Raw genomic sequence first — 11,165 nt, forward strand, 5'->3', positions numbered from 1 at the left:
CTGGTCCTTCCTCCGCGTGTGATAGTATATCGACGGTGAAAGTCGGCAATCACGTAACTCGGTTTGCGACGTCGCAGACTTCCTTTCATACTTTATTTTTTAAATGGAAAACTACTCAACGGCAATTCTTTAAAACTGTCATAATTTTTCTTCTCAATGCGAAGAAAATTCTGCAAAAACTTCAAGAAATAATATCAATTTGTTCTCCTTTAAAAAAATGACTTAGAGGCGGAGATTTTCAGACACCGCAAACGAGTTATGTGATTGTCGACTTTCACCGTCGATATGCTGATTTATGACAAGAGATTGACCTGAATGCAGGATTCCAATTTTTGGGTCCTTGAAGGTTTCATATTAGGCGTGCTTGAAAATTCAGTACCTCTCCACAAATTCTTTACGACTAGACTAATACATGACCATAGATTTCTCTTTGGAGAAGGATGGAAAGGGAGCCTATATTTGTTTGCACTTTAGATATGCACATTTTTTTACTTTCTCAATTTCCTTGCGGGTGGGGGAGGTACCCGGAAGGAAAATAAAAGATGAAACTACATAATTTTTCGGCGTTTAAAGGTGCCTGGATTCGAAAAAACCGCACTTGAAAAAGTGCGTGTTCATCCGTGCGGTGTTCTAATGTCCTTGCTTTCTATTTACGGCCATATCTTAATATCAATTTGCTCAACTTCATTTAAATGGGCACGGAGGACCGGAACATATTTATGGTTCCGCTATTCATGTCACGTGATTTTGGGAAACGAGACGGGGGGGGGGGGGAGGGATTGCCATAATTAAATTCACGCAGTGAACTATTTTGATACGACTTAAAATTTTGAAAACATGCCTTTAATTCTTTGAAAATTGGCAGTAAGTACCGCTAGTATAATTTTTTAAAGTTCCTAAAGGCTCTATCGCCGAAGGCCAATTTTTTTAGGTGGGAAACTAAAGTTGACTTAGTTGGAAATGAATAGAGTACCTGTATAGGGAGAGTAGCGACTGATCGGTTCATGGAGGGCTTAGGGCCCAAAAGTGCAGCCACCCTTCTGAGCAACTTCTAACACATAAAATTTCACTGCCAGCCTACAGATTTCAATTCTAACCAAGATGGCTAAGGATGTACATAAATGAGCGTTTTTTCGCAAAAATAAGTAAATTTATGCAAAAAGTAAACCAAATACATGCTTGCTAAACGACGGTTCGTAACAATTGTATTTGTAAATCGCTCTGGACATTCGAAATTCATAGGTTGGCTGCCCTTTTGGGCCCTAACCTTATTCGCGGAGGCATCGGTGAAGGCCTGATGGACTTTCGAAGTTTCAGATCTGTCGCTACTCTCCCTATACAGGTACTCTAGAAATGAAGTGCCACAGAGATTGTATCACTCCACTCACTCCTCATGATTCTGCGTCGGCTCCGCTCAGCATGTTCATCTCGCAAAGTGATGACGATGACAAATGCCATGGCTATGACGAGCGAGTCCACTCCGAGCGCTAGCCGGGGGTGTTGTATTTCGGTTTTGCCAACCCACGCTCAGGGCTGTAAGGTGACTCCCTGGTAAAACGAAATATAGGTAAGGATAAACCAACTTTCCTGTGATTGACACATACGTCACAGGTCTGTAGGGAAGGCTTGTGTACAAGAGCTCTGTAATTGTGTGCGTAAGAGACGACACGACTCAAACAGTTTGTGTACATGCGTTCTGTCAGTGTGTTAGTGAGAGGAGGTTCCACGGTTACGTCACAGCTTAAGGTTTCTCCCCCATGATGATCTGCTGCAGCTATACTATGTCCATACCTGTTTTCTTCTACCACGGTAGACTTAGACATTCCTGATTGAGGTATATGTTGTGTTTGCGCTCTGATTTATTGTTGTGATTCATCCGTGTTGTGCTCTTTTTGTTGGGAAAGATTAGTGGGTACGCTGAAGTTATATCGTCAATCGTTAATTTTCTGCCTCTCCTTAGTTTTGGATTCCATTTAATAGCACAAAGGTTCGTATGGATTTAAGTTTTTCATCCGGCGCATTCCGCACTGCGCGCTTCAATGCAAAAGAATTAGAAGTAGGCTCAGTAACTTTTCTACAGGGTTGCAATAATACATTCCTGTTCAATAGCCGCATGACTCATGATGTCACATGTGCACCGTAGTTGAAGGTCGTAACTTCTTTTTCATAATAGATTTATTTTATAAACATATTATCAGTATTTTCCTTTGAAAGTTTTTATATGCGGTTCCGGACACTTCGAACTCAGAAGGGCGGGAGGGGAGTCCGGAGGCTTCCCCGAGAAAATGTTCGATATTTTAAAGCATCTAATAATCAGTCTGTGTCAATTTCGTCCTTAATAATCACCAAATATAAACGTCTATCCTTCTTCTTCCCTCCATCCCTACCTTCTTTCTTTCTTTCTTTCTTTAAAATTATTTTACTACTACTACTACTACTACTACTACTACTACTACTACTACTTTCTTTCTTTCTTCCTTCCTTCTTCCCTGAACAGAATTCTGTGAAAAAATCTTGTAGAAATATACTTGTGATACCTAGAAAATTCGTTTCATCATTACAAATTCGGCAACGTCTGAATTTATATGCGACGATTTTTTATTTTTATGAATTTTTATTTATATTTTTTTTCTTCTTCCTTTCTTTTTCCCTGAACAGAATTCTGTGAAAAAATCCAGTAGAAATATATACCTGTGATACCTAGAAAATTCGTTTCATAATAACAAATTTGGCAACGTCTGGATCTTTATGCGACGTTTAACCTAAGTATGACAATGTAGGTAATATTATGTAACGCAGCGTGTGCAGTATTCGGCACCCTTTTTGCCCCGTATGATTCAGGCGTAAGATGAAACGCAAACTCTAATTTTCATTATATAATAACAAATAAGTTTTACATCACTTAAGTATCGTGGAATTTTTTCTTATAAATAATGATCGCGGATGCATAAATAAATGCAAGCAGTTTTATTCGGGCTTGCAGATGGATATGCATGGTTGCACTATTATCGTAGATTGAAAAGAATCAAATTATTCAGGGGGAAAAACACGTAATGGAAATTTTGAAAATTTGAAAATTATCAATTTTTCGTAGATGGTAATATACCTGTTCATAAAAAAATATTTTGAGAGTAATATTATAATTATATGGATGACGAATTTTGTAAGATAATCTCTTGAAAAATTGGACGACCTCAATAAACAAAATTGTCACAACAATTATCCCCTCAGTTTGAAAGCTGTCTTGTATCCATTTTTGGCAGGAACAGTGTTAAAGTCAGAGAGACAATATTTTTGCTTTGGTCTCGTCTTTTTGAAATCGCATTTAAAAATTAATTTCCTTTTTCTCTTGTTAACAAGCGGACAGAGGACAAATCGAAGCGTCGAGTTGAAATTCTAGCGATAGCAAAGGTAAATTGTATCATGTCAGCACAAAGTTTATGGGACTCACTCCCTCTTCGTATGTCCTCATTTCATTCGAAGAATTGCACAGCTAACTCGGATGACGGTAGAATTCACCCTGGTCCTCGTAGACATGTCGTGAATACTGGCTCTCACTCTCACAGTTCTGGGAATCCATTTCTTACCGCGGTTCGACTTGCACTGAATGAATGCGGTCTAATAAACGAATGCGACACTTATGACGAAAGCTTGATTGCTGAATACAATAATTTTGATCCTGAAAGAAGCTTAGAATTGCTTCTTGAGAGATTCTCCGACGGTGGGGCAGTTCAATCTCCGACAGCTTTCATCGACGAGATGAAAACCTTGGTGTCGTGGAGTAACGAAGGTTTAAAGCCTGAGGAAGTTATACATCTCGAAAAAAAGTATGGTATCCAGGAATTAGGCACCAATAAGAACTCACTAACCTATTCACGGCTGCGGTTCCTATTTCCGAATTTCATAGGCTTGACGTCGGATGGAGTCTATGGTGAAAATAAGTTTATTCCTCAAATGTTCGGCGCACCTGAATTTGGAGGACTCATTCCCTCCGTGTGTTTCACTCGAGTTTGTAGAGACGAGATCATTGCCGTGCACCTCTGCTGCTTAAGACTTGTGTATCCTCAAACATCACTGAAACTTCATCACTTGTTTTTGAAGAAGAGAATTGACGGGGGATTGCTTTCGGATGAGAAAAGGAGACGCTTTCTTTCTGGACGAGAAATTATAAAGCCGGATGGTAAACCGACGGAGAAATTTCGACGAGTACATGCAACAATGTGTCGACTTTACAGTGACATCATCGCCGAAATTAAGCAGGTGAGTATCGAAGGAAGTCAACCCCTTGTTAAAATTGGCAATAGGAGCTGCCTTTCAAAACACCATAGGAATTCTTATAGGAATTCTTCGATGGAAGGCTATAGAAAATTATATAGCTGACTGTAAAAAGCGAAGAAAATCATACAACCAATACGAAGCGATGAAAAATTATACAGCCGCGTTATAGTTCCTATCGCCGGGCTATGCAGTTTATCGCCTGGCTGTAGCTTTATCGCCATTGGCTATAAGAGGCTATAAAAAATGGTATAGCCGGCTAAAAAAGCTATAGGAAATCTTACAGCAGGCTGTAGGTCGAAAGTATTTTGGAACACAGATCCTAGTGCCAATTTTTACCAGGGACAATTTTTTTTAAAAAATGGAAATTAATTAATTTTTACGTTTTGATAATTTTGAGGTGCACTATGAAAACAGGATAAGTGAGTGAGTGATAGTCGTTCTCCTTGCCCTTTCTCGCGAGGTCTTGAGCAAACCCGCTATAACCTGGACCGAGTAAAACAGAAAAGAGCCGTCGGTGGATCGAGCAAATATTGGCAAGATTATTTTCTCTCCATTTAAACCTATGGAAATGTATCGATTTTCGGGGAGTGCCAGAACTGTCGGGTGCTCCAACGAGAACTGACCATTCAACACAGTAAATGGAAGAAATCCGGTGTCGAGAACTTGCTGGATCAACCTCTATAGGCCAGCAAGGGCAAAGGAAAATAATCCACGTGTTTCCGTCGCGAGGACAGAGCGAAATTGACAAAAGTACTGCGCGCAATCTATTCGTGCTCTCAAGTCGCTCAAATTGCCATCACGCTTATTGAAGGCGAACTCAACAGAATGAGAGAAACGCAGCCAATGGCAGATCTAGTGAATTGGCAGCATAGTTTTCTCTCCATTCAAACCGATGGGAATGAATCGATTCTCGGAGGGGCAAGGTGCTGCGGCAAGAATCGATATTTCAACGCAGGTTTAAATGGAGGAAAGCCAGTGTTGGCAACCTGATGGATCCGGTCCTTAAAGGAACCTAAGTTGCATCGAGATCGAGCCAGGACAAATGGGTTTAAGGGTATATTTCTTCACAAGAGTCAATGTTGAATCGAGCTCAATGACCATGTTCACATTCAGCATATTTATTAAAGACTCAGAAAGTTTAACGGGAGAAAATGTGTAGCTAGTCAAGCTCAAAACTACTCTCAACTTGTTTCTATTGTATGTTTTAGTTCCTTTCTGTTTATGCGTGAGGATGGGTTAGTTCTTACTCATAATATAGGTCACCTTAATAATAGTTTCTCAAGATGTGATGCAATTTTACGGCTTCAAAAATGCACGCAACATCTTCCTGCAATAATTTAATAATTTCCTATGAAAACTGGAGGAATTAAGAAAGAATATTACTCATAAATTGATCAACATTTTGGGCGCTTCTGGGTACCAGATGCGCCCTTTCCAACCGTTCGACTCCCCCGATGTAACATGTACTATACTACATGCCCTTTTGCCTTATGGGTAATGACGCCATTCTGGTACACCCGGGAAAATTTGATTTTTTTCTGCATCTGGTATTCGTAAAAGTTTTCGTGAAATGTTTTGCTTTTAAGCATAACAATCTCGCACGGACGTATTACCTGGTTAAAGTATTTTAGGGCCTCCTTATGCTTTAAATACTTATATCCGAGGCAGTACTTTCAGATCGATTTGAAAATATTACGAACAGTCACGTGATCTCTTCATTTTAGTGACGTATTACTGTGCTACTTTGTGATTGGTTCATTTTCTTGGCGCAGCATCGACACGTCAGCTGTTTGCGGCATTGAGCGGAAGGTTTAAGGTTATGTCATGGACCAAGAGAATGAATAAGGACCCCCAACTCCAGTTAGCGGAGACATTAGCGTTGCCTATATTTTCATCCATGGCCGATGTCACCGCCGCGTCGGCCGGCCGGTCCCTCTCTTCCCCGCGACCCGCGCTTCCCCACCCCGCTGCTGAACTCCTCTTCACGCGGCCGGGCCCCCCTCCCCCGCGACCTGTGCGCCCTACCTCGCGGCGTCGCGACGCCGCTGTCCGCTAGATCGCGTTGCCGCACCAGCTTTAGAGGTTCCGCCGCTCTTTCCCGTCGTCTGATTTACAGTGCATCCTTTATGTTTCCATGCACCACCAGTTTTAATTCATCACAAAATTCTCGTGGAAAGTTTCAGATCTTCGCCATCGATCTGAAGTTTTGAAGGGTTTTGCGGTTAAAGAATTCCACTTAAAATGCCATCTTCGTCAGTCTTCGGATACATAAAATGGTAGCAGTATGCTTTGTCGAAGAAGCGCCCTCCAACGCTAAGCGTTGGAACTGCTTGTTTAAATTTTAGTGTAAACGCGACCTTGGGTCATATTTATTATCAGCCATTATCAGTATTGTTGCACCATGATTTTTCGTTTTTCTTTTCATTTCATTTTATTTTCCATTTATTAGATCTTTTTTCCATTTCAGGTTGAACAGATGAATGGATTTACACTTTAACTAAGCAACCTCGCAATAAGGATAACTCGTCTAAGTATGCTTTGGAGCCTTTTTAAGTGAGATTACTTTTATATTGTCTAAATTAGGCATTAAAGAGTATATTTACCTAACCATAGTCCTAATAATTGCGGTGGTCTCTGTTGAATCCTTTTACTTTTAAGAAGAAGAAAAAAAGAAATTTAATGAATTAATAATAAAACAATGAAAACTTAACTGATGATATATTCAGTAAAATTCATCAATTCATTGCCCCCAAAAAGGAGGAAAATGCAAACAAGAGAGAAGCAAAACAACGCAAGGAAAATAAACTAAATTAAAACGTATGCACTTAAAGCCTAGAAAGTATTGAGAATACAACGATTGCAATGTGCTCGTTGTGTGTCCAAAGCGTAAACAAGGTAATATGTAGAATAGAGCATGAGCACAGGAGTCTTACTTCTCATTAAATGAAGAGAGTCCTCTTTACTTAAGTAGTTGAGGATGAAATTCGTTGATTTGCAATCACCCGAACAATCTTAAAAAGCCTTTTGGCTGATTTTGGAGAATTTGGCATATCATATAGGAACCGTTCAAGATTTTCACCCAGACGCTTGCCACATGTCCATTTTCTCCGAAATTCATTTTTGCGTCAACCGCTATCTTTTTGGTAATGCGGCGGTAGAATTTAAAACGCCATGTTCCGTTACTTCCAAAAATACTTTCCATGCGGATGCGTGGATCACTACTTTTATGTACTCTCAGGAGGAGGCATTTCTTAATCTCGTGGGAGTCATGCAAGTTTTATGTGCTCTTAAGAGTGTATGGGCGTATTAATACTAAAAGGATCTATGCACTTACATATCAAATCAAAAGGAACTATGCACATAGGACTTTCGTGTTTTATAGTTTCTCTTTACTTTTATTACTTAGTAAATCATTCTTTTGGGCATGAATACATCTATTTTTTAGCATAAAACTCTGAACGAGCACTTCTCATTATCCTGCATTGAGTTTGTGAGTCGATACTGACTGATTTCAAAATGCTGCAATGTCTTCATAAAGAGTGTATCAATGCCAAAAGTGCGAAATCAAGTAGCTCCGTCCGCAGCGTTGCAAACCCTTGTCATTTTATTTTTCTTTCTTTTTTTTGTGAAAACAATATCTAAAGTGATTTCTTGAGAACTTCGTTGAATTTTTCTCTCTGTTAGTAGAATATAAGCTAAAAATGTTGGCTTGTTTCATTAAGGAAAAATAAAGCAGGAGAGGGATTTTTGAAACACTACAATGGAGGTACTTGGTTTCGCGCTATGGTCATCGATATATTGCGCTTTTTAAGTATTTACTCAAAGAAAATATCAACCTAATACAACTCCCATTATTTGATCCTAAGTAGCCGAATTTTTTTTCCCTAGACAATTACAGAAAGAAAATTCAGAATCGGAGGTCAACAATGAAGTCTACAGAATATTCGAAACATGATAAAAATTATTGCGTAAAGCACGTTTTTTATATTCCCACACCTTTCCCCACTATACCGTGTCTTGAAAACAACGTTACACTCTTCTCAAGAATTATCTAATGCCGAGTGGGGCTGGAGTCCTTCCCTTTTCATTCCTATTTTTCGATGAAAAAAGTGCGATCGCATAATAATAATAATAATATAATAATAATAATATATCTTTATTTGTTTTTTGGCTTGCACATGGCTTCTACAAATGCGTCGAATTTTTCTAAACAAGAAACAAGAATAAATATATGTATATACGCAATAATTTGTATAATCGTACTCCCCACAATAATAACGCAATTTTTTTTTTTTAAATTTCGGCTGTTCCGTACCGCTAGCTCCTCTCTTTCGTAACTTATCGTGACGCTGAATCAAATGTCCTTTCAAGTGTGTTACGTAATGCTCGAACGATTTCCAACCACCGTCAGATCAGTGGCATGGCGTGGCGTGCTTTGCGATACATCGATTGATCTGCCATTTGAACCAATGGAAAAGGATCGATAAATAGGGTATTCGCAACGAACACCTTAATAATCGATCTTTTACCATAGCTTCAAATGAGAAAATATCGAAAATCGATCATTCACGCTTCGCCACTGCTTCAGATGCACGGCACTGTACATCCCGGTTGACAACGAGAGAAGGGGAAGATGGAAAACATCGAAGGAAATTGCAGAATTAAGATCGATAAGGGGGTGGAAAAAAGGGAAAAAACCTCTAGACAGGGTGAAGCTACACGACGGATGCCATTTCCAGGTTTAATTACCGAACGCAATCAATGGGGTGGTTAATTGAATCCTAAGAATGTATTTGCGCCAAGTTCTCAACAATTTTCTCTCTCCCGCCAGTTCTTCCTTGCGATTATATAACCGCCATGCCTGTCAGACCTCGCGTAAAAGACAGTTAATATTTCACGACGAACATCATAGCCTTTTTGATGTCTTCAGATTATTTAGCATTCAGTCAAATCTCGCCGAACACATCGCCGCATGAGCGGGAAGTTTGAGATGATGCATCATGAAACGTCACTATCTTCGTTAAGAGTTGAATTCTGTGATCTTCGTTGCGCAAATTGTATTTTACGTGGACTTTTTGGTTGAGAAACAAGTATCAGAATGCTTAAATTTGCACCTTGTCCACTGGTCCATTACTCAACTCTTTGGTATTGGGCCATCATTTGGCGGACCTGAGCAATGACTTCTGAGAGTAACTATTACTTCAAAGAGAAGATACCGCCTCGCCAAAGAGTAAACGCCGTATGAACTTTCAGGCATTGTCAAATTTCCTTTGCTGAAACACGAATTTCCGTATGAACTTATGAATATTTTTCTTCCAATTTTTTGGATAATTTTGTCCGCAATTTCTCCTAAAATTTCTGAAAGTATCACAGAAAGATATTCATATTTTCCTCTAAAAATAGACATTTTATATGGGAGGAAATTTGACAACTCTCGAATGTTCATACGGCGTTTTTCCATAGCATGGCAGGATAACAGTGCGGGGTCTCTGGAATAATATTTTGTCTCTGATTTCGTCACCTCGGAACGCCTCGCCTCCTGTCCAGTTTGTAATTACTCAAATCTCGAATCCAATTGAATCCAATTGACCGAACAAAGGCAAGCCCTTGCGCAGGTCATCCCTCCTCTGCCGCTAAACAAATAAATACTGCGTCGCGGATCCGGGAATTGCGTGACCTGGATGACGACCACTCTCCCGCAGGACACCTTCCCCTTCCCCCGAGGAGCTGTACTCCTACCCCCACCCACGCCGGGAAGGCGGGAATTGACGTCCGCTAACGAAGGCAAACACCGCCCCAAGACTCTAGCGCACAGTGAGCTTTTGGCTTGTAAGTGCCAAGAGCACAACGATCAAATCTGCTTGAAAGTGATTAATTTTAAATTTAAGTAAAAAATGTTGAAGTTCGGGGATCCATGTAGATCGAAATATTCAGTTCCTTGAAGGGAAGGTTCGCGTTACCGCACAAAATTTCCGATTTTGACATTTCCACACAAAATTTTAGATTGACACTTCCGCACAAAATATTTCTGCAAATTTTATTTATTCGGACAATTTGGCAACACCGCGCAGATTAATCTAATTTTTTTCAATACTTTAAGAATGTGTTACATTGAATATCTTTCGGAGCAACGAATTCTAAAGTTCTAAAAGCTAGATTAGCATCAATAGGACGTAAGTAGGACGTAACAGGCCAAAAAAGAGTTGAGTCAAAACTTGATGGCAAGTAAAAGAGGATTTTTATCTGATTTTGAATAGTAGGAACAGTTGAAAGGATATGAATTATTTTCGGGAATAATTGAATTCATTCATTCACTTATCACGTATCACACAAATTAGTATGAACATTTTTCACCTGTATGTACATATGTTTTAGACCAAATACCGTCTACGCTTTTAGACACGGTGTCATCATATATCCACGGATGGTATTTCATTCAGGCATTAGAAAAATATACATACATAAAGTCGCTTTTATAGCGCCGCCTCGCGCTCTGCGACGCCCAATCGCCATCGTCCCCTATCCTCCCAAAGATCATCAGGCAATTGGCACCTTCTGATCTCCTCCTCCACCCCTTGTCGCCGACCTTTCACAGGACGTCCACGCCGTCGCCTTTCGGGAGGAACCCAATCGAAGACCTGCTTGGGCAACCGATCATCTGCCATCCTTCGCACATGTCCATACCAGACCAACTGCTTGGACCTGATATCGTGCACGAAGTCTTTCTCCACACCCATGATCTCGCGTACTTTTACATTAGAAAAATATAAGACCTGCAATAATTCGTAGGCACAATACAAGACGCTCAAGTCCAATTAACGTCTCCAAAAGCATCCACAGAGTCGCACGCAGGAACCAAACCCTTCGTTAAAGGAGCCAAACTGTGT

At 40.0% G+C, this 11,165-nt stretch overlaps 1 protein-coding gene across 1 annotated transcript; it reads left to right on the forward strand.

Moving 5' to 3' along the window:
• The first annotated feature begins 1,801 nt into the window (after window positions 1–1,801).
• On the forward strand, window positions 1,802–6,942 carry LOC109038046 (uncharacterized). The gene is made up of 3 exons (XM_072306543.1): window positions 1,802–1,987; window positions 3,361–4,260; window positions 6,746–6,942. The coding sequence occupies exons 2-3, from the start codon at window positions 3,424–3,426 to the stop codon at window positions 6,773–6,775; spliced, it is 867 nt and encodes a 288-aa protein (XP_072162644.1). The 5' UTR covers window positions 1,802–1,987; window positions 3,361–3,423; the 3' UTR covers window positions 6,776–6,942.
• The last annotated feature ends 4,223 nt before the right edge of the window (window positions 6,943–11,165 follow it).

This window comes from Bemisia tabaci, chromosome 1 (assembly GCF_918797505.1).
Source record: "Bemisia tabaci chromosome 1, PGI_BMITA_v3".
Taxonomy (NCBI): Eukaryota; Metazoa; Arthropoda; class Insecta; order Hemiptera; family Aleyrodidae; genus Bemisia; species Bemisia tabaci.